The sequence below is a fragment of the Solanum lycopersicum genome, chromosome 4 (assembly GCF_036512215.1).
Source record: "Solanum lycopersicum chromosome 4, SLM_r2.1".
Lineage (NCBI taxonomy): Eukaryota > Viridiplantae > Streptophyta > Magnoliopsida > Solanales > Solanaceae > Solanum > Solanum lycopersicum.
In genome coordinates, this window is record NC_090803.1 from 24685098 (window position 1) to 24708120 (window position 23023).

The following is a 23023-nucleotide window of genomic DNA, read 5'->3' on the forward strand; positions in this document are numbered from 1 at the left end:
AAAAATGTGAGTAGAATGAGATGAAACACCTAACATTTGAAGACTTTGGAGATCTTCCTTTTTGTGATGTTTCCTTTTTTACTTGTAACCCTGCATTTCTTTTTTCTTTCTGTGTTGGCAAATGAAAGAGAAAATTGTTAGTTTAAAGTGGTGGTTGGTTTGTGGCATTGATTCTCCAACCACTTGACCATACTCACGACCAATTTCTCCAACTATACTATAACTCCTTGGTTAAATGACCTTTGAAGCTCCCTATTTGTTAACCAAGCGCCTTGATCTTTTGGTACTACCAAATATCATGGTGCAAGTGATGTCCCAAAGAATGATGGCCTTCATGAATTTTCAGTGAAGATTTGAGGTGTTTTTATTCCTTGCTCAATGGCTTGTCAACTCAGATACTCAGCTTTACTTTTGGGAACCCGTAGTAAGCTTTGAACTCTTTACTTTATTTCGTTAAGAGATTATATCAAAAAGAGAAAAAAAATTAAGAGTATGAAAGATTGGATCAAGAAGACTATAAACATAATGAAGTATATTCCTTTAAAAATGAGAAAGAGAACTTATCTTGAGGCATATATCGACTCTAATTGAACCATGACATGCACTTGTACTTGCCCCCTGATCCGTTTGAGTTTTTTAGTTCTCTAAATCTGAGTCATGGTCAATTGATGTATGTGTCGAGAAATGATTATCTTTGCAGATTTCATTCATGATGTTCTGTCCCTTAATCTTAAGGTATCTGTAGGATTTTCACCTATAAGATAATATTATTATTTTTTTCAACTTATGATGCCTATGATGGTTTTCACCGATAATTCTCTCTCTCTCTCTCTTTTTTTTTACTTACTTATGGTACCCCCAAGGGTTTTCACTCGTAAGTTTTTTTTTGTTGCCTTTGATGATTAATATCATTTTCAGATTTCATCAAAAAGTCGGTTGACAGAATAAACAGAATTACAATTTGACATTATTCTATATAAAATAACTAAAACAATGCCCAGTTTTCTGTAAATACTGGAAAAATTGTTTTTTTATATGACCGAACCCCTAAAGGGTTGCCTATGTATCCTTTCGGAATCAGGTCAAACGTAGTTTAGAATTTTCAATGAGAGATTTTTTTTTGAAGAGGTGCCTTTGTTCTATCAACCCCAAACTTGTCACAAAACCTTAGAATGCATTAGATGTAGTATCTTTTGACTGAATCTGCATTAACAATTATGCCCGTGATTTTTCCTTCCACATCAGTAAGGTGCAGGGCTTCTTTTGCCAATACTTCCTTGATAAGATATGGACCTTGCCAATTTGGGGAAAACTTTCCCTTGGCTTCTTCTTGGTGCGGGAGAATGCGCTTTAAGACCAGTTGACCTACATCAAAGTTTCTTGGGTTCACCTTTTTGATGTATACACGAGTCATCCTTTGGCGATAAAGCTGACCAAAACATACATCCATCAATTGTTTCTCGTATATTAATGCGAGTTGATCTAGTCGGGTTTTGACCCATTCAGTATCTTCAATTTCAGCTTCGACAATAATTCAAAGATATGGAATTTTTACTTCCGCAGGAATGACAGCCTCAGTTCCCTACACTAACAAATAAGAAGTTGAACCAATCAAGGTGTGCACTGTTGTGCGATATCCTAAAAGTGCAAAAGGAAGCTTCTCATGCCATTGTCTAGTATTTTGAACAATCCTTCTGAGAATCTTTTTGATATTCTTATTGGCTACCTCCAAAGCTCCGTTGGCTTTTGGTCAGTTTGGAGTAAATTGTGGTGCACAATTTTGAACATCTGATATACCTCCTTCATCAGATTACAATTGAGGTTTGCAGCATTATCTGTGATGATAGCTCTTGGTATACCATATCGACAAATAATGTTTGAATGAACAAAATCCACAACCGTCTTCTTAGTGACAGCTTTGAATGTTATCTCCTCCACCCATTTGGTGAAGTAATCAATTGCAACCAAAATGAATCGGTATCCATTAGAGGATTTTGGCTCAATTGGTCCGGTTACATACATTCCCCATGCAACAAAGGGCCAAGGAGAATCCATGGCGTGCAACTCTGAATCAGGTGAATGAATGATATCACCATGGATTTGACATTTTTTTCACAAAGTGAAAGCAATCCCTTTCCATGGTAAGCCAATAATACCCCGCCAGGAGTATCTTTTTTTGCAAGGACATATCCGTTCATGTGTGGTCCACATACCCCAGCGTGCACTTCATTAATAATTTTCTCGACTTCTTCAGCATCCACACATCTCAATAAATTCAGATCAGGAGCTTGTTTATATTAAACATCCCTGCTCAAAAAGAAATTATTAGCCAGACGTCTAATAGTTCTTTTTGGCTTTTGTTGGCATGTTCGAGGCATCTCCCTGTCGTCAAAAAATTCTTGATATCTGAGTACCATGGCTCACCATCAGGTTCTGCTTCCACTGTATTACAATAGCCATTTTGGTTCCTAACTTGAATCTCTAATGGGGTGATGTAGGTGTTTCCAGGATAGGGAAGCATTGAGGCCAACGTAGACAAGGCATCGGCCAAATCATTATGAAACCTGGGGATGTATCTAAACTTGATGTACATGAACCTTTTTCTAAGATCTTCCACACATTGTCTGTACGAAAGGAGCATGAGGTCTTGAGATTCCATTCGCCTTGAGCTTGTTGGATAAGTAAATCAGAATCTCCCAACACAATTAATTCTTGCACACCCAAATCTATTGCCATATTCAGACCCATGATGCGAGCATCATACTCAGTCGTATTATTTGTACAAAAGAAGCGAAGTTGAGTTGTTGCATGGTAACGTTTCCCTGTGGGCGATATTAAAATTGCCCCAATCCCTATGCCTTTTGTGTTGGTTTCTCCATCAAATTACAATTGACGGGCTTGATTTCAATTTGAACCTACTTCCTCAATTGAGTTAATATCTTCATCTAGAAAATATGTATCCAATGGTTCAGAATAACCATCGACTGGGTTCTCTGCCAAGTGGTCTGCCAAAGATTGGGCTTTCATTACAGTGCGAGTCACATATTTAATATCAAATTCAGTGAGCAAAATTTGCCATTTTGCAAGTCTACCAGTTAGAATTGGCTTCTGAAAGATGTACTTTAAATTATCCATCCTTGATATTAGGTCAGTAGTGTATGATAATAAGTAATTCCTTAAATTTTGAGCTACCCAAGTTAGGGCGCAACACGTCCTTTCCAAAAGGGTGTACTTGACCTCATAACGAGTGAATTTCTTGCTCAAGTAGTAGATAGCCTGCCCCCTCCTTCATGTAGCATTATGTTGACCGAGAATAAACCCAAAGGAATTATCTGTTACTGAAAGATATAGAAAGAGAGGCCTGTCAGGTTCAGGCGGTACCAACACGGGAGTGTTGGAGAAATACTCCTTGATTTTTTCCAAAGCTCGTTGACAATCTTCTGTCCATCTGTTAGAAGCTTCCTTCTTCAGAAGTTTGAAAATTGGCTCATATGTGGTTGTGAGTCGAACAATAAACTTGTTGATGTAGTTCAACCTCCCAAGTACACTCATGACTTTGGTCTTATTTTTCAGGGATGACAAATCTCGAATGGCTTTTATTATAGAGAGATCCAATTCGATTCCCCTTCTAATGACAATAAAACCCAGAAGTTTTCCAAATGGATCTCCCAATTCACATTTTGCTGGATTAAGATTGAGGTCATATCTTCGCACTCTTTCCAAGAATTTTTTCAGATTTTGCACATGATCAACTTGTGTTTTGAACTTGATGATTACGTCGTGGATGTATACTTCAATTTCTTTATGCATCATATCATGGAACATGGTGGTCATATCCCTCATATAAGTCACCCCAGCATTTTTAAGACCAAATGGCATGACCTTGTAGCAGTAAGTTCCCCATGGAGTGGTGAAAGCAGTTTTCTCAGCGTGCTCTTCAAGCATCAAGATTTTATGGTAGGTAGCATAACAGTCCACAAAAGATTGTATCTTATGTTATTCAAAATTATTAACTAGGATGTGGATATTTGGCAATTGAAAGTTGTCTTTTGGACTAGCCTTGTTCAAATCCCGACAGTCAACACAAACTCTTGTCCTTCCATCCTTTTTCGGCACAAGAACAACATTTGCCAACCAAATCGTGTAACGAATAACTTTGATCACCTTTGCATTTAGTTGTTTCATTATTTCTTTCTTGATTTTTTCACTCACGTCCGGTTTGAATTTCCTTCTTTTCTTTTGGACGGGTGGAAAATGAGGATAAACGGGCAGCTTATGAACCACTAAATCAACACTCAAACGTGGCATGTCATCATAGGAAAAAGCAAATACATCTTTGTATTCAAACAAAAGTTATATTATTGCCTCTCTAGTATCCTGATTAATATGTAAACTTATTTTTATTTCCTTAACATCCTCAAAACTTTCCAAATTGATTGTCTGAGTTTCACTAAGATTAGGCTTCCATTTGTGCTCAAACTGTTCCAGTTCCCTATTAATTTCCCTAAAATCCTCTTCTTCATCATATTCCACCTCTTGACTTTGTGATTTAAGAATAAACAACTCTTTTAAATTAGGGAGTGAATTCCGCATGCATGTCATGTTATCAAAGCCGGCATTTACAGAACTGAAAAATAGAGAATAAGAATTAAGGGAGGAAAAAAGACAATTTTACTATGAAACTGAAATTTCATTTCATTGACATCAAGAAGGGACAGAACAGTTGACAATAACAAAATAATTTGAACTATTCCGGCCACAACCCAAAGAATAACAAAATATAAAACAATAGCAAAACAAACTACCATGACTCCTTCCTTATGGCGAAAGGAGTGTCTTCCCAATTGCTTAACTCAACACCTGAGCCCACGAGCTGCATATTGGCATCACTTGTACATTACCAACTTGGACCATATTTACTTCACAAAAAAACTGATTGAGATCCTCAATAACTTCATCAATGTCTTCAAGAGTGAATGAATCTTTCAATTCTGGACCCTGAGGTTTGATAAAAAAAATGAGAAATATGGGGAATCGGTTGTGGCAACAACCAATCAATCCTTTTGTGGTTCTTAGCTTTATCTCCATTTCTCTTGCTTTGTTTGTATCCGAGGCCATAGGTGCCTTGGTTTCCTAAGAGAGTAATGGGATCCACGATTACCTGCAAATATACTCCTAAACCTTTACTGGGTTGATAACCATATTTGAGCATCGTCGTTGCCACCACTGAAGCGGAAGAAGTGATACATGATTGGATGATAGATTCTCTTTCTTTCAAGCGATCGACTAATACAACCTCAAAAGACTGGTAAACAACAAAATCACATCCTTCCTTTGCCTCAATGTATGGGACAGATGGATCTTTGTAAATAGGTGAATCATCTTCCCCATGACAAATGATTTCCTGATTGTTGTATTCAAACTCTACAACTTGATGTAGAGTTTATGGGACGGCTCGAGCCATGTGGATCCATGGCCTCCCTAGTAGAAAATTATAAGTTGTTTCCATATCCATTACTTGGAACACAATCATAAAGACTACTGGCCCAATTTTCAAGTTTAACTTGATTTCACCAATGCTATCCCTCCTTGAGCTGTCATAAGCTCGCACAAATACATTACTGGGGCGAATTCTGTCAATGTTAACTTACAAGCTTTGCTAGGTAAAAAGAGGAAATATGTCTACCCCTGACCCTCCATCAATCATGACCCTCTTTATATAGTAACCTTCACATGTTACTGTAAGATACAAAGCTTTGTTGTGTCCAGCTCCCTCCTTGGGCAACACTTCATTAGTGAAAGTGATGGCATTTCACTCGAAGACGCTCTTGGTCATATTCTCTAACTGATTTACTGTGGTCACTTTTGTCACATGTGCTTCATTAAAAACCATATTCAACACAAGACGATGTTCTTTTGAGTGAAAAAGTAGAGACAACGATGAAATCTGTGCATGTGTCTTCTTCAATTGTTCCACGACAGAGTTATCTGGAACCTTAAGCTTTTTTAGAAATTCTACATTTTCTTCCTCAGTAACTGGTTTGTTTAGTGGTACTTGGATATTTTCAGTCATCTTCCCTTTTCTTAATTCTTCTGGAGAATAACATCTTCAAGAACGTGTCAAACCCCCCGCTTCATCAACTTCTTTGACAATATACTTTCCTCGATAAACCACTGTTGTTTTGTTATAGTTCCAAGGGACAGTCTTTGAATCAATTACTGGAAGTTGTTGAACGGGCTTAACAAAAATAGGCTCTTTCAACTTTGTCAAGCAACTTTGGTCATCTTGTGTTAATGAAAAGCCTTTTGATGCATACAAGTTTGGCATAGCTGCTCGAACTTCAATCCCCTTTGAAACCCCCGGGATGCACCAGAATTTGGTTTCAACATTGACACCATTCACACTCAGAGATGCAACTGATTCTTAAACTCTTAATTGACTTGTATTCTTCTCCAATCTTCGTAAACAACTTTCCCATTTTGCTGAGGAGTTTGTACTCTTGATCAACAAACCACACCCATTAAGTTGTTTTCAGCTGGAAGTGGGTTATTGGTCACATTGGGAGTGTTTTGATCATCTCTCACAACAACAACTGCATGCTCGATCAGCTTCTCTAATGCTCCCTTCAAGGTCCAACAATTATTAGTGTTGTGTCCTGGAGCTCCTGAATGGTATTCACATCTTTCATTGGCTTGGAAAACTAGAGAAGTTTGATTCAGACGATGTGGTGGGATACACTCAATCGCTCCTATCTTTCTTAACTTTTGAAACAAGTTGGAGTACGACTCTCCCAATGGAGTGAATTTCTTTTTCTGTGCTTGATTTTGAGCATAATTCCGCATAAGATGAGAGTTGTAAGAGACCTGATAGAGTGGCCGCTGCGGGCAAAAGTTTCCTTGAGATAGGGCTCGAAAATGTGGTCGATTTGGAGGATGCACATATGACTAAGCATTTAAGGCCGTGTACAGAGATGGAGATACATGATATTGAGGGGAATAAGGGTAATAATGCTGAGGATAGCTAAGTCGTCCCTGAACTGATGTGTAAGGACAATTCGACTTTCTCTAAGCTCCCCTTGACCCTGATGCCAGTGAAATAACTTCCTCTTCCATTTTACCATTTCCAAAACTTGTTGAACCACCTGAATGGCTTGTGTGGTAGCTTTGATTGCTTCCTGGCTCACGATCCTTCCTGTTTTGAGACCACTTTCGACCATTTCCGCAATTTTGATTGTTGTGTTTAACGGTATTCCCAATGCGGCTGTGAGGTGGTAGAAGTAGTCAGTATTTTGAGCCTCTATCAAGATATCAACAAATTATTTCTCATTTAATAGGGGCTTGACTCGGACTGCTTGTTCCCTCCATTTGATCGCATATTCTCTGAAGCTTTCACTTGGTTTTTTTCCTGTATTGGAGAGTGTATTACGATCTGGAATAATATTGACATTGTACTGAAATTGTCTAACAAAATCTTGAGCCATATCATCCCATATGTGCTAGTGGGAAATTTCTTGGTCTATAAACCATTCTGAGGCAACATCAGTCAGGCTCTCACCAAAATAAGCCATGTTCAATTCTTCTTTACTCCCTGCGCCCCGAAGTTGATTACAGTATCTTTTAAGGTGGGCTATAGGATCACTGTGTTCATCATACTTATCAAACTTAGGGGTTTAGAACCCGGGTGGAAGGTGGACATTTGGGAACATACATAAGTCTTTGAATGCAAAACTTTTGTGCCCTCCTAACCCTCTCATGCTCTTCATGTGTTGCTCGATGCTTTTCACTTTTTTCAACATTTCTTATTGCTCTAAGCCTAGAGTGGACCTCTCAACATCAATAGGGAAGCCAAATTGAATAGATTTAGGGCTCCCAAATGCTATCCTACGAGTATAGTACTTCTCCAAATGAGTGGTGAACTATTCCTCTTGAGTAGCTCTTTGCGTCATAGTCAGTTGTGGGAGTGTATAGACTGGTGCAGCTATTGTGACAGTGGGAGTATTCCTGAATGTCATGCCTTGAGAACTTGTTGTTGATGGACCGGCCCCACAATTATCAAATGGACCATACCCTGGAGGGAAAAAAGGTTCTGATATTGGGACCTGAGAAGATGAAGATCGGATACTAGTGATCTCAAGAAAATCAGGAATAAACATTGGTGGTTCTTGTCCATTGTCCCAGGCTTGCCACAATTATGCCATAATATGTCTCAACGTCCGATTTTCTTCAACAATGAGTGTCTCTCTTATTGTTGAATCAATCAGAGTATCCGCTGGATTCACCATAGTTTCAGTATTGGTTGTCATTGAAGCTCTTACCTTATACCTTGTAAAGTACGAGTGCTCTGCAAGTTTACCACAAAGCAACCACCGAAAGCTAACTTGAGTTGATGTGAAATGAACAAACTTGTAAGGGGTTAGACAATTTTATAAATCAATCACACACTCGTTAATCAAATAGTAACATGGGTTCAGAAAGTCATTGTTTCATCCCATCTTTACTTTGCTTATTGTTTTTTCTTTTGGAAAAAAAAAAGTTCTGAAAAAGAAATTTTGGTCGGACTCTTTGGAGGTTGCTTATGTATCATGTTACAGCATGAATCAGATCGTTACGTAGTTCAAAGATTTAGACAACTCAAAAAGATTAATTTGGAATTAATTCGCCAAAACTTCAAGAAAACAACAAAATCAAAAGGTTTAAACACAACCCGGATCAACATAATATCCTTAAATACCAAAATTTAAACTGAAAACCAAGTCTTTCAACAAAATGAAACGAAAAAAAAACACTAAAACTTCGCTTCAATCTTCATCACTTTCTTGGGCTTTCTATTTCCTCCAAAGGCCACATACAAATTCAGCAACACCTTCGGCAGATGGGGACCAATTGTCCGTTCTTGCTCATCAACTTCTTGATCATTCATACGACGCTGAGTTTTAATAACATATGAGGTTTACTCTGCCAGTTGATGAACTTGAAGTCTAGTCGTTCCCATGTTTTTATGACAGTCATTTAACAAAGCTTGATTATTTACCAACATTATTACTCAAGAGGACCTCTCGCCTTTCTGCTACTTCATGTTGATGGTGGAATGTTTCTCTCTCGATGATCAGATGTCTTTTCCCCTCTTCGATATCAACATAATGACTGATTTTTCTCTTACATTCTTCTAACTAATGCACCCAACACGATCTTTCTTTCTCCAATTTTTCCTTATGCTGCTTAGCTTCTCCCTTTTGATAGTGCACGACCTGTTCGGATGCCACTAAGTCCCTCTTCGATCGAGAGATCTCAAAACTCTGCTCCTTTTTTATCTGTCGTGCCAAGTAGATTCTACTATGTAATTCTTTCTCCAACCGGGCTAATCTTCCCTCTGAATGCTTCAATTCTCCTTCCATATCTTGCAAGTCTAACTTGTGATTTTTTCCTCTTTGGACCTGTACTTCTTGCCGTGCAATGGTTGCTTTGGACTTCTCCAACTCTTTTTTCAAATGTCTTATAATATGTTGATCTCTTCTTTTTGTGCTGGATCCTACGGGAGTGTCACCAAATGTCATTGGATCTCGAAACCACGATAGGTACCCAGGAACAACTTTCCTTTATCTTTCTCCACAACCATTTCACTAAGCTCAAAAATAATACTCCCGTACCAAATCTTCATAATCTCTTTGCTATTAAAAGCAAAACCTCGTGGAGTGTCATATGCAAACCTACTCATATCATCATTGGGTGGAAATCTTTGAACTCTGGCTAGTTAACGCATAACCCGAAGTGGGGCATATGGTTGAACACCTCTAAGACCAATCAACACAAGAAATGAGATACCACTAGACACGCAAATGATATACTTATCTGGGAACCAGTAATAATTCCACACTATTTCATCAGATGTGATCACAAAAAGTTTTCTTCACACGCTATGATTCCTTTGGGAAAATCAATTTCGACTTTCCTTTCCTTATGAGAGGAAATATAATTGCACCAATCTAGAGTAAACGTAGGTGCACTATCATGGTGATAAAGGTGTTCCAAAAAACATATTTGGAGCAAAATATTACAGCCTTCAAAGTACATGTGCCCATTTACACTTTTAGTCAATGCACGAAACATATCTGCCAGGATCATTGGAATAATAGTTGGACTTTCCATTGTGGTCAACGCCTTCACCACACAAGCCAAAAGAATGTCAGTATGCTTGTTCCTTTTGGGGAAAATAATGAGCCCCAAAAATGCGACCATAAAAGCAAAACATCCATTTGCCTTCCAAGCCTCTTCCACCCCTTGATTACTCAACTGGTTTTGATATTTCTTGAATCCATCCCTTTGGTCATATCTCTGGTATAGAAAGTCCAATGGGACCCACCAATTTTTCAAACTCTCTTTCTCTATTTGATTAATCTTGAGCATTTAAAGGAATTTTTTGGCATCAACATGTTTCGGAATTATGGGTCTTTTATTGCGTAGATCAACACCTCGTACAGTAGACCCCTTCCCCCATGAAGCCGGCAATTTCTTTCAATGTTAGTATCATCTCACAGTCAGAAAAACAAAATACATTATTTTTGGGATCCCAAAAAGGAATCAATGCCTCGACCACATCTCTTCTAGGGTCAATCTCCATAAGATGCACTAAATGTCCCAAGTGACCTTTAATCTTTTTTTTCTCATGACTTCCCATGTATGTCCACCATTGACATAAATCTTTTGGTATAGTATCTACGAACATGAACTCTAAAATTTCTTCGTTTCTAGGCCTTTTTTAACCTTGTCCTTTGGTCGATGGTGCCATTTGTACCTTCAAATAGAATCCAACAAAGGTTTTTATGAAAAACTCTAACAAAGTGAAGAAAGAAAAGTAAAAATAACAGTAATTTTTACAAACACCGAACACGAGAAGGGATGCCTACGTATCTCTTATTAGTGAGAATCAGGTGTGCATAGTTTATAAAAGAAAAACTTGTCTTGGGAAGACTACCCCTTTTATTTTGAACTTTTTTTAAAAAAAAAAAATTGAACTCACAAAGTTTTTTTGGAGATAGTCAACAATGTCAAGGCCTTCTGAACCAACTATTTTTACATAGTATATAAAATGAACATTTTGGTCTAGCATGGGTACATATCTTAAAATTTGCTATGTCAAATGTACATAATGAAAGAAAAAAAAACAGCATATCGGAGACATTTTATCTAGGTTTAACATTTATGAAGGTGTCTAGACTTGCTTACTCGAGCGTACAACTCGAGTCGAAGAAGGTCAGCATACCGGTAGCAGAGCTATTCCAACTTAACTGGTGGCCCGACCCTGCCAAACATGTGTGACAACCTTGAATCAGGAGCATAACCGCACACTAACTCATCCTAGACAGATGTCTTGTGGAGCGTAACCTTACACACAGTGCATAACAAAAATTATAGAGACTCAAAGGGTGTGTGAGAGAAATACTTTATATATAATATAATATCAAAACAATGAATTGCTGAAATAACACAATTACCATCCAAACATAAAAGTTATCCAAATAAACAAAATTGCCAAAAAAAGAGGTAATGTACAAAGCTCGAATTCTAAAAGAAGTGTTCCCCAGCAGATGCGCCAAATCTGTCATGCCTCTTTTATTTTTTACAATTGTTGAGGATATGACGGGTTTAAACATAAATTTTTTTTTAGAGTTTCCACTTGGAATTGAGTTTTTAGGTGTTCCAAGCCACCAGATAGTTCTTAGTTTAAAAAACAAAAAAAAAACTTTTTTTGTTTTGGCCTACGATAAACAGAGTTTGGGTAAGAAATTCTATTGATCGGAGGGAAGGTATGAGGCACCCCCCCCCTCGAGCCTCGTGGTTCTAGCATGGTCGCTTTATTAACTTATATTTGGCTAAAATAATTTATTTATTTATTTTGGATAAAAGGGGAAAAATTGTATTAGTTACTATTTTTAAAAAAAAAATTATTGGCCTAAAAGTCTAACCACACACAAGACCCTTCTTTTTAGAAAAGAATACACACCAAGGATCGTAACCGAACACATGATGGCGTTTGAAGTTTTATTTTATTTTTTTAAAAAACACAATAATTAATTAATCAATTTATTTTAGAAAAATAATGATAAAAATGCATAAAAAATGGTGCAACATATAGACCAAGAAATGATTAGTATTTATTTATTTATTATTATTAAAAAATTTCTAGCACTTATATTTATCATTTTACCAAAAGAAAAAAATAGTCAATTAAGTTTTACTACTAGACAATGACAACAAAAGAAGAATTTTTTTTTTACAAAATTACAATTAAACACTCTTTTAAACTAAAGATATACTAGTTTTAATTATTATTTTTTATATTGATATAAATTTAAGAAATAACCAATTTGGTAAAAAAATTATTATATAAAATGACTACCTTGACTTATTTTATAAAAGATTGCAAAATAGCAAATTTTCTAATTGTTAGATTATTAAGTCAAATAAGTCAAATTTTTGTTTTTACTTTGATAGTCAATTCAAATATTTATTTAAGAGAATTTTCTTTTAATTTTTTTTAAAAAAAAAAACATATTTACATATATTTTTTTGCAGAAATAACAAGATTTATATTTTTTTGTTGTTGCAAAAATGACCAGATTAAATCCTTTTGCACAAATGCCTAGTTTTATATTTTTTTTCTTAAGTCCGTTTTTCAAAAAGAAAGTTACCAAAAACCTAAAAAAAATTGTGATTGTTGTATTCTATATTTTTTTAACTTACTAAAGCTAACATTTAAACTAAATATGATTAATAATATATATGTACATTATAATAAACACAATCATATGAGAAACACTTTAGAATAAACTAATAAAAATATACAAACAAAGTAACATAAGGATAAACATAATCATACGAGAATCATAATAAACTTAGCAAAAAAAACTAACAATTTTTCAAAATAAATAAATAAAAAGAACACAAACATTAATTCAAGATTACATTGAAATGTAAAAAGAAATACCTAGAGTTGATGACAAGCAAATAATGAAAGCAAATTCTATTGAATTCCCAAGACAACCCAAGAGATATATATTTATTTTTTTAAGTAGAAGAAAAAAAATTTAAGGTTTTTTTTCTTGCAATTTTCTTTCTATCTTTTTTCCTCTTTCTCTTTTGGTGTTCAACATTAAGCCTCCCACTTTTCTTGAAAACTTAAGAGTCAATGCATGCATTGGACTCTTTGTTTTCCCAATGTGCCACCCAAGATGGACAATGAATTTTTTTTATTTTATTTTAAGAAAAATCAGATTAATTGAATGATTTATTTGCCCATGACCCATTTACTTTTTTCAATAAATGAATATAGTTATATGGGTCATCAGAACGTAATAGACCCAAATGTCATTTATATGACGCATTTCATTTATTCATTGTTTGAACAATAGATGATGGGTCATCTGAAAAAAAATTAAAATAGGCCCAAATGTTGACCCATTTTGTCAAGACCCAAACAAATCGACCCACTAACACAAAATCTAAACATCTAAATAATTTTAAAGATCAAACACAACAAAGCAATGCAGAAAAAAAGTAAAATAGAATACAAAATAATAAACATAAAACAAAATAAATAAATATTAATACTTCAAGCAACAACATCAACATGATAAACTTAAAAAACATTAATAACACAAATCCAACATCATACGACTTATATGGTCAAACGAAAAAATATAATGATGAATTTGGATAAAGATTGAGGAGGGGAAAAGATTGACATAACTTCCGGGTAAATGAAGGTCACCGAAAAACTTTGCTGGAAATTTTTTTAACGGATTTTGAACTTAAAATTTATATCAAATGATAGCCCTTGGAGAGCTCTACACATTTATGTAAAGGGTTTGGGATGGGAATGACCGGAACTTTATAAATCTAAGAGAAAAAGTAAAAATTCATATTTGGTTTTCCTTAGATCTACGGTGTTTGGCTATAGATATGGATGAAAAATTTGTAGATTTAGGTAGAGGAGGGTGAAAGGAAAAGATGGCAAAAATTTTAAAGGTTTTCCATCCAAAAAGGTGGTGGCCACCGGGCGGTGGTGGCGGCAGCAGTGGCCAGCCGGCGGCATGGTAGTAAGGGGAAGAAGAAAAAAAAATCTAAAATACAAAAAAAAGCTAAATTTTTTTAGTTTTGTATTTTTGTTTGGGTCCAATAATAGCCCTTGGATTAAAATATCATGAATAGTTGAGATTCAATCTTTACCATTTCTATTGACCGGGTCATAATCAATTGGGCCATCAGAATTGATCTAAATCAGCCCAATTTAAATAAAATTGGGTCATTTGAGCCAATAAAATAATAAAAACAAATATCCAAAATACAAATAAAATTAAAATTCCTTACTAAAATATTATATGAGTAAAATAAACATGTCAAAAATTAGGTGTTCATAGAAGTGAGTGTTTGGAGGGCAGTATTCAGTATATTAGAGTTTATATATGTTAATAAATTGGATCCAAGTGATTGCGAAGAAATCGTTCGATTCTAGCGGAGTTAGAGGGTAAGAAAACGAGCAATGGAACTCGTCGGGTTTTTTGGATTGGGTCTTGGCGCTTCATGCCAGTCAGTATGCCTAAAATTAGGTTATGAATTTTAGGGGTTGGCACCTCACACCACTCAGTGCGCTAGGGTTGTTGTCCAGTTTGAAATTGGTTGTCCCATTTGAGTCCCTTAAAAGTATACCTAGCTGATGAAGGTGTTGGAGTTGAAAATTTATGTTTACCCTGCGAGTGACTTCCGCCACCTGGTTTCTGGTGAGAATATTCACAGTTCTCATTTCTAGCCTTCTTGTTTCCTAAGATTATCACTCTCAACCTGCTGATCATCAGTCATGAGCCTACAGATGTTCATATCTACCAGCAACATAACATTTGTACACTGTGTCTTAACCAAGTTTGATACTCCATAAAGAAAAATATTAATCTGAGCCCTGGAATTAGAAAACATGTGAGGAGAATACCTGGGAGTTGTGTAAACTTGAGCTCATACTCTTGGAATGTCATACTACCTTGCTTTAAATTAATAAATTCCTGAGTATTTACCTGTCTCATCTTTTTGGGAAAAACCTCCAGAAAGGTCTCACTAAAGCAATCTCAAGTGATAGGAGCTACATTTGTACTTGTGTCTCATTCCATTTAGTATACTATATATGAGCGACGTTCTTAAGATGGTAAGATGTCAACTAAACCCTATCATTTCAAGTTACCTGCATCACTTCAACGATCTTCTTGACCACATAAATGAAGTTTTGCGGATCCTCACTAACTTGTGATCCTAAGAAGTCTGGTGGATTCATCCTAACAAAATGCCAAACTCTGGCTGCAGGTGACCCAATATTAATATTTTTTGGAACTAGAGCCCGCTATTTATTCTTGTTGGTCACAATTTGAGCCAACATCTGAATGGCATTCTTGAACTCTGCATTCGAGACTTTTTGCTACGGCTGTTTTTGCTTTCCAGGAATTAGCTCTACGAGTAGGCATGACCTAACACGTAGAATGTCGAGTTAGGATGTAATGAACTCACAACTTACACACGATAAGACTAACAATAAAATAAAGATTTTTCCAATAAAACACTTTGCAGCATCCTTTTCATTAGAATTGGTGCACTTTACACACATGACAAGGACTCCACTTAAATTGGATTTTTCAGACATCCTAGGATACTTAAGCCTAGTGCAATGACAACAAGTTATTCATTCCTCGAGAGGCAATCGGGACCTAGGATCACAGGAGAACCCAATCTAATCCTGATGGCATAATCACGACCATACTAAATATAAATTGAACAAATAAACTACACAAAAGCTAAATAATAAGAGATACAGAAAATGATGTGGGATACCCATATACTCTTTGAATATATAACATCCGAGAGAGTTTGATACAAGAGAATTTAAATCTCAAATACTAAGTTTAATCTCACCGTCTATAAAAATAAGTCTCTAAACTGACTGGAAATGTTGGGATATACCTCAAGTATATCTAGAAAAACTGAAAACAAAAGACTAAAAGTGATAAATATAAACACGTCACTAATCCTCTAAGAATGAGGACTCACCATTGATGTTGCTAAACTGAAGATTGGAAACTTATCTAAGCATGATGAGGATGCTGAACACCTAAACCTACATCAGGAGAAGATGTAGAGCAGAGCATATGTTACTACTTGAAAGAATCTGAGCATGTAGGATAAAATAACGCAAAAATAACCATATAAATGAACATGAAATAAAGGAAGAGTATAATTTGAACATGATATAGATACTGAATATAGAGCTAACTAAATGCAATGACCAAATGATAACATGCTGAGGCTGAATATTGATTATGCTGGTATGTGGTCAATGCAATAGAGTCTAACTTAATTGTGGGATTTAAGAATAACCCGATAATAAAATCACATGAGCTAAACGTAGAGTCCGATGTATACGCCCCATCTAGAGGACCCAATACTCCTGGTCAAAGGTGTAGAGGCTTGCTGGAGTGATTACTAAAATGATGCCCAAAGAGGGGACTTACAACCTACATGGTTGCACAGTTCTAGAACTATATGGGTGATTGACCCTAGTCCAACTCGGTCTACTCCCAATAGATTAAGTATTTGACATATTATGGCTGAATTTTTGTATTACTAGATAGATCAAACTAAAACATGCAAACTGCTAATGCAATAATTAATTTGATAATGATGCATTAAGAAATTAAGCATGTATAACTGGAGAAAAAAAAAGTTGACTCAGCATGTGCAATCCAAGAACTAAAAAAATTCAAAGTTAGGGTTCGGAAATTCATGCAATAAACTGAGTAATAACATAATAATCTGATTTGGAACATATGCATAAATAATTCATGGTACCCTGCTAAAATCCTAGAAACCCTAACTCTGGTCATAACAAGGGAATCAAGAAACTAAACTGATTCTAGGGACCTAATGAATGAAAGTAATCCACTAGTGAAATTCCACATACCTGGTGATAAATTCCACAGAGAAATCTTTTTGTTTTGGGACTCGAACTGATAGATTCTTGTTGCATTCTTAACTAGGGTTCTTGACCTCTTTTTTCCTCTAAAGCCCTAATTTCTCTAAGTTTGTCTAATGATTTGACTTAGGTATGTTCTAGTTATGTTTCTAGGCTAAAACCAATCAAAGCCACAAAAATTAGGGTTAAAACGTGAAGGTGTCTGTGGTTTTTTCTTAGGCGTGGGGGTTTGAGGGGATAGCTTGGGGAGTCTATTGATCTGACTCTACGGATGCCACCACGGACTGTCGTCGTGACCACTGCCTGTGAAGGGTCTTGTGGTTTGACGCCTAGTCCTGGTGAAGTCCAAATGTGATCCACGGGTAATTCTACGAACCATGGATCCTATCACAGTCCGTGAACCCTGCAGTGGTTCACTGCTTTAAGAACTTATGCGGAAAAAATTTCCCGATCTGATTTCCGAGGGGTTACATCCAGGTTATGTTGGTTCAGTCTAAAGTCATACCTATATATCAAAAGAGTTGTACAACATTTGGGGAAACTTTGAATGACTAAAGGCAAACCAAGAAAAGGGCAGGTACGTACCCTATGTTTAAACTTTTTATTTTTTCAAGTTAGTTTTGCCTTATATATATGTGAGTTTTATTAAGTATATATAGTTTGTTGGGGAATCTTAGTAGCACGGTTGGTGAACATTAACATTGTTGATGAACGTTTGATTCCCCAATGCAATCGCCTTCCTTGTTTCCCCTTCCCGTACCCCAAGTTTAAAAAATAAAAAATAAGTATAGTTGTTTCTTGTCCGAATAAATGATGACGATTTCGTGAAATATAATGACGTATGCATAAAAGGGAATAACGGAATAGAGGATCCTCATGCCTGATCGAGGCCCCTTTGTACACCATTAATCAATACAAAAAATTGCACTCATCATGATATACATAATTATAAATACCATCTTCACCAAAACTCCAAGCTACATCTCCCTTATTTCTTGTGTTTCTTTATTAAATTAAATTAACCTAGAGGTTGGGGGTGAATGAGGGTTTAAGGTGTTTTAGAACAAAAGTCTTTTTTAAGTGCTTCAAAGAAAACTAAAGGTTAGGGTACCATAGAATATATATTTTGTTACTTCATTTAAAGAAGAACACATATTCGTATTTTTATCCAGTTACAATGCATATTTTCTTCTTACAATTTCTTATGCATGTAGTTTGAAGTCTTGGGAAATCAGAGTACGATAAGATGGATGTGTGTGTTTCATTGCCATCTGCTGATTGACTTTTAATATGAAGTAGCTCATTATATCTACTGTATTTGTTTTTTTCCTCTAGTTATAATACTCCCGATATACAATAATGGACTCTAATTTATAAATCAAATCACTCACGAGATGGTCAACAACTTAGACAACTTAATTAAGGTAGTAAAGTCACCATTCGGTCATAGTAAGATGATGCAACAAAGCTGTTTTGAAACATATGAAGTCTTACACCCAAATATTATTTGAATCCAAAAATGTTTGTGCCTATTGCATTTGTCATATGAGAAACATTTTCAATCTATCCAATCGAGAAATAAGACTTTGCAATTGATTTTTTGTGCTTAAGTTACAATGAAATTAGAACTAATAAATATAATGAGTTTAATTTTTGTGAATTGACAGTAAAATATTATAAGGTATTGTAATTTTTGTATATTTAAATTTACAATTTTTATTAATTATGATAGTCATCAAATACATTTATCAAAAACAGAAATTAACTGTATCATACCTAAAACAAAGACAAATATAGACAATTAAGATGATTTCAAAAAGTGTAATTTTGATTATACATCATAAGACGACTAGAAAATTATTATCGAACATTTTCTTTTTAAAAAGGTAAACGGTCAAACCAAACCAATTACACCCCTACTTACCTAGTATTAAAAAAAAAAAGCAATCAATGGTGCATGTGACACTTTTCTCCCAATTTTGAGAGATTTAATGTTTATAGTTATTTACAAACTTATTTTTAGTTGTGCTATATTTTTTTTAAGAGATTTTCATTTTTTACAAATCTAAAATTAAAAAGTTATTTCCTTCTATTGAATAAGTAATTACAGGTTTCTTGAAATAGCAAATTAAAATTCATACTTGTACTCAATAAGCGCAAGGAGTTTAATTCGACAAATTAAAGTAACATAACATAACATATATGCTTCTATATATCATTGTGATTTCTTGTTCACATTATATGCTTGTGGATATCCAGGATCAAGCTTATCAAAGAAAGCCAATTCTTGTACGCTCAACGATTTAAATGGTTCATTCAATGGTGGCAATAACTTAGTTTGTGGATTAAATTGCGTCCCCTCCTCAATATTTTGAGAATTATTGCACAAACTTATAACCTTGTTCGTAATGCTACTACCACAGTCTTCGTCTTGAGTTTTATCACCTTCTCTTAACACCTCCATATCACTTTTTTTTTTTTAATATAAAATCATCAACTCTGAAACAATGAATGATTAGACATAGATCCCTACCTCGTCTATTAATATTCAAAAGATACAAAAGGAGAGTAGCCAGGAGTGAGGATTAAAATGCCAATAAACTAATGGTTTGCCTTGTTTCTACAAATTTCCAAATTCAAGCCCATAACTTTAATTCTAAAATCAATCATAAATAAACAAAGGTTACGCTTCCCATTAATTTACTAGCTAATAATACAAACAATTAAAAAATAAATTCTAATAAATGTATTATACTGTCATCACCAAATATCATGAATGTTCCTTATAAATTCCAAAGTTCTTTGTTTTATGTATCTCAGAATGAAATATTTTTAAAATAAGACATAAAATTCCTTCCTGGTCATTTATTTCATTGCCTCTTCTTAGGAATATTCAATTTTTTTGTAGTAAAAAAATAAAAAATTAAAAACTTTAGTCTGTTATGGTATTTATGTAATTAATTATTCAAACATATTTTGATAATTTTATTTATTTATTCATTCTATAAGGATTATTCGTACTTAAATTTTTGACGATATTTTAGAGTTGGTATACGCCTCGTTACAAAAGTGGCTCATATATGCCTTTACCGTTATACAAACGGCTCACATATACCCCTGTCGTTACAAAATGGCTCACATATACCCTTCATTTAACGGAAGTTAAAAAAATAGTTTTGAATTTATATTTATTACTTCTAATTTTTTTTTAAAAATTATTTTGGGGTATATATGATTCTTCTATCAAAGTTCAAGGTATATTTTAATTTTTTTCATACATAAATTATTTTTTACTTCTTTTATTATAATTATTTGAATTTCTTATTCTTATTTTATTTTTTTCTTTTATTCCTTACTTTAAAGAAAAAAATTAAAGTATTTTTTTGTGTGTATTGTAATTTAATTTCGTATTCGAAGAAAAAATTTGGTCATCTACAATAAATTTTACAAGAATATTAGTGAAACATAAATAAATTTGATTATCAAAATAATAATTATAAATTAGTCATTGAAACAATAAAAAAAGTCAAAAAAAATGTTTGATGAGGATTAAATTTACTCATTTGGGATTATATTTTCTAGAAAAAATAATAAAAATTTAGATTAAAATTATTATTTTTTTATTTCCGTTAGAAGAAAAGGGTATATGTGAGCCATTTGTTTACAAGTAGGGGTATATACGAGCCACTTTCATAACAAGGGGTATATTAGCTCTAAATGATAAAGTTAAGGGGTATATCAGACTCTTTTCCCTGAACGAGAAAATTTATGTTTGAACTTTATGTTAGTACAAGGCTAAAAGCCCAAAGAGAGAATCATATTTTCTTATGAATTTCATGTTTCTATTATATTATGCTTGAACTGAGAAAAAAATTTCATATTTCTATTTGAGAGAAAAAAACAAAATATAAATTATATTTTGAACTTTCATGTTTTCTTATGAATTTCAAGATCGAATTATATGTTTTAATTAATGCTAATGCCAAAACCTAGATAATCCAAAAATAATCTATATTTATATTTATATTTATTTATACTATATTAAAAGTACGAAAATTTTGATTGTTTTTCTTGCTTTTAAAAACAATTTCATTCTAAATAAAATTGTGATTTTTTTTTAAATGTTTAGAGTTTTGAAATTAACTAAAAGTTTTGTTATTAAATCTATTTCTATTTTTCATATTGTACCTTTAATTTATGAAACTTTTTATTATTTCCCTATATTAATTGATTAATAGGTTTAAAGCTTTATTCAATGATATTAACTATTTTTCATGTAAAACAAAGTCACCTGCTCCTACTCATCATTAATCGAAGTAGAAACAAGTTATATGGGAGGAAAAAAGTGATGTTAGTAATATAAAGATATTGAAATAGTTTTTATTCAAAGCAACTTCAACACACACAAATCTTATGTAAGGACTTTTACTATATTAATATTATTCATATATTTGTTCTAAAATTTTTATTATTAATTAATTTTATTTTTATATATTTATTATTAGCTTATAACCGTGACTTTTAACTTAATCCGGTTCATATTGAAAAAGAATTGTAGCGCAATAATTATAAAAATATATAGGTTATATATGAAAAATGTATCCTCATTTTGTTCATTAATTTTTAATTATGTGAATCCACATTAGGTAATTATGCAGAGCAATAAGAGTAAGCTCTAAATTTTTTTACTAATAGAATTATCAAAGCAATTATTGATTTCTGTAATTAATCAGAGGGTTAACCTATTCGAAAAGGCTTATCCCATTTTATACAAATTAAGCTAAAGAATTCTTTATTTGGTAACTAATTTTGTAACACTAAGTAAGAATTGGAGGTGTCTGGTAATTAATTTTGTAACACTAAGTAAGAATGATTTTGTAACACTAAGTAAGAATTTGAGGTGTCTGCAGATGGAATCAATCAGAATTTAATATGATTGCAAATTAGAGATTCAACATAGAGGATCGTACTCATCAGATCTTCAGAAGATAAGAAGTCATGCAAAGACGGAGTTTACCTGAGCTCCACTTCCTAGCTAACATTGTTTCACCGAGATGCCGATGAATCTCCAACCGATAAAGCTTCTCTGAGTCGGTGATGCGGTGAAGAAGACGATTGAACACTCAACTTACTCTCCTTTTTAGTGATTACATATTTCTTTTTGTAGTTTTTTTCCGCTTAAAATATTGGGCCTTTATGTTGGGCTGGATCTCTTAATTTTTTTTTATAAAATAGTGTACTTTTTTTGTTTATAACGATGTCTGGCTAATTTTAATTATTTTAAAAATAAAATTATCAAATTATAAATTTATGTTGATCATAATAGTAGATTTCATCCTAAATGAAATAGAACTTTATGTTTGCTAATATTTAGAATTTCGAAACCAATTAAAATTTTCTTATTAATTTTTTACTTGAATTATGTATAAAAGATCCTTATATTCAAGACTTTAAAATCAGTTACAAAGTTTACCTTACATGAATATTTTGCTTATTTGATTAACTTTTTAAATTTGAAACCTTAAAATGAATTATTGAGTTCAATGCCTAGAAATTACTCTCTCTCTCTCTCATATATATATATATATATATATATATATATATATATATATATATGTTTTCTTTTCAAATATTACCAGAAATTACTCTCTCTCTCTATCTCTCTCTCTCTCTCTCTCTCTCTCTCTCTCTATATATATATATATATATATATATATATATATATGTTTTCTTTTCAAATATTACCAATACATAATTACCTAGAAATGATGAGACATCAAAATTGCATGCTTTTCCTTCTTTAAATTCTAAAAGTTTTAATTAAATCTTAAGAATAATCATCTTAAAAGTCAGAATTAACGTGGTACTGTTAATTTAAAAGCTAAATTAACTAACAAGCATATTATGTAAAATTATAGCTTCAATTGATAATTGAAGGTTTAGAGATATTAACTTATTTGGAGCTTTGAAATAAGAATAAATCTTTTTTTTTTGGTATATATAATTTTAAATAAT

General features: G+C 33.6%; 2 protein-coding genes and 1 long non-coding RNA gene across 3 annotated transcripts; all 3 read right to left on the bottom strand.

Moving 5' to 3' along the window:
* Positions 1 to 1177: 1177 nt before the first annotated feature.
* LOC138348026 (uncharacterized) lies at positions 1178 to 2659 on the bottom strand. The gene is made up of 3 exons (XM_069296631.1): positions 2425 to 2659; positions 1798 to 2066; positions 1178 to 1429 (listed from the first exon to the last, which is right to left on the bottom strand). The coding sequence occupies exons 1-3, from the start codon at positions 2657 to 2659 to the stop codon at positions 1178 to 1180; spliced, it is 756 nt and encodes a 251-aa protein (XP_069152732.1).
* Positions 2660 to 3288: 629 nt separating this feature from the next.
* On the bottom strand, positions 3289 to 6073 carry LOC138348027 (uncharacterized). The gene is made up of 7 exons (XM_069296632.1): positions 5817 to 6073; positions 5519 to 5633; positions 5162 to 5404; positions 4921 to 4998; positions 4806 to 4873; positions 4425 to 4627; positions 3289 to 3935 (listed from the first exon to the last, which is right to left on the bottom strand). The coding sequence occupies exons 1-7, from the start codon at positions 6071 to 6073 to the stop codon at positions 3289 to 3291; spliced, it is 1611 nt and encodes a 536-aa protein (XP_069152733.1).
* A 13371-nt stretch (positions 6074 to 19444) lies between these two features.
* LOC109120091 (uncharacterized) lies at positions 19445 to 22283 on the bottom strand. The gene is made up of 2 exons (XR_002027539.3): positions 22026 to 22283; positions 19445 to 19507 (listed from the first exon to the last, which is right to left on the bottom strand). It is a non-coding gene; the product is annotated as an uncharacterized lncRNA (long non-coding RNA).
* Between the last annotated feature and the right edge of the window lie 740 nt (positions 22284 to 23023).

What these genes read in the sequence shown, in the direction of transcription:
- LOC138348026 (XM_069296631.1), bottom strand. Translation starts at nt 2,659, where the DNA reads ATGGAATCTCAAGACCTCATGCTCCTTTCGTACAGACAATGTGTGGAA. An exon ending in AGTGGAAGCAGAACCTGATG is followed by an intron (nt 2,067 to 2,424) that starts GTGAGCCATGGT and finishes CACCTGATTCAG; the next exon opens with AGTTGCACGCCATGGATTCT. An exon ending in ATTGTAATCTGATGAAGGAG is followed by an intron (nt 1,430 to 1,797) that starts GTATATCAGATG and finishes TGTTTTGGTCAG; the next exon opens with CTTTATCGCCAAAGGATGAC.
- LOC138348027 (XM_069296632.1), bottom strand. Translation starts at nt 6,073, where the DNA reads ATGACTGAAAATATCCAAGTACCACTAAACAAACCAGTTACTGAGGAA. An exon ending in TCTTTATGATTGTGTTCCAA is followed by an intron (nt 5,405 to 5,518) that starts GTAATGGATATG and finishes TACAACAATCAG; the next exon opens with GAAATCATTTGTCATGGGGA. An exon ending in GCCATAAGGAAGGAGTCATG is followed by an intron (nt 4,628 to 4,805) that starts GTAGTTTGTTTT and finishes TCTATTTTTCAG; the next exon opens with TTCTGTAAATGCCGGCTTTG.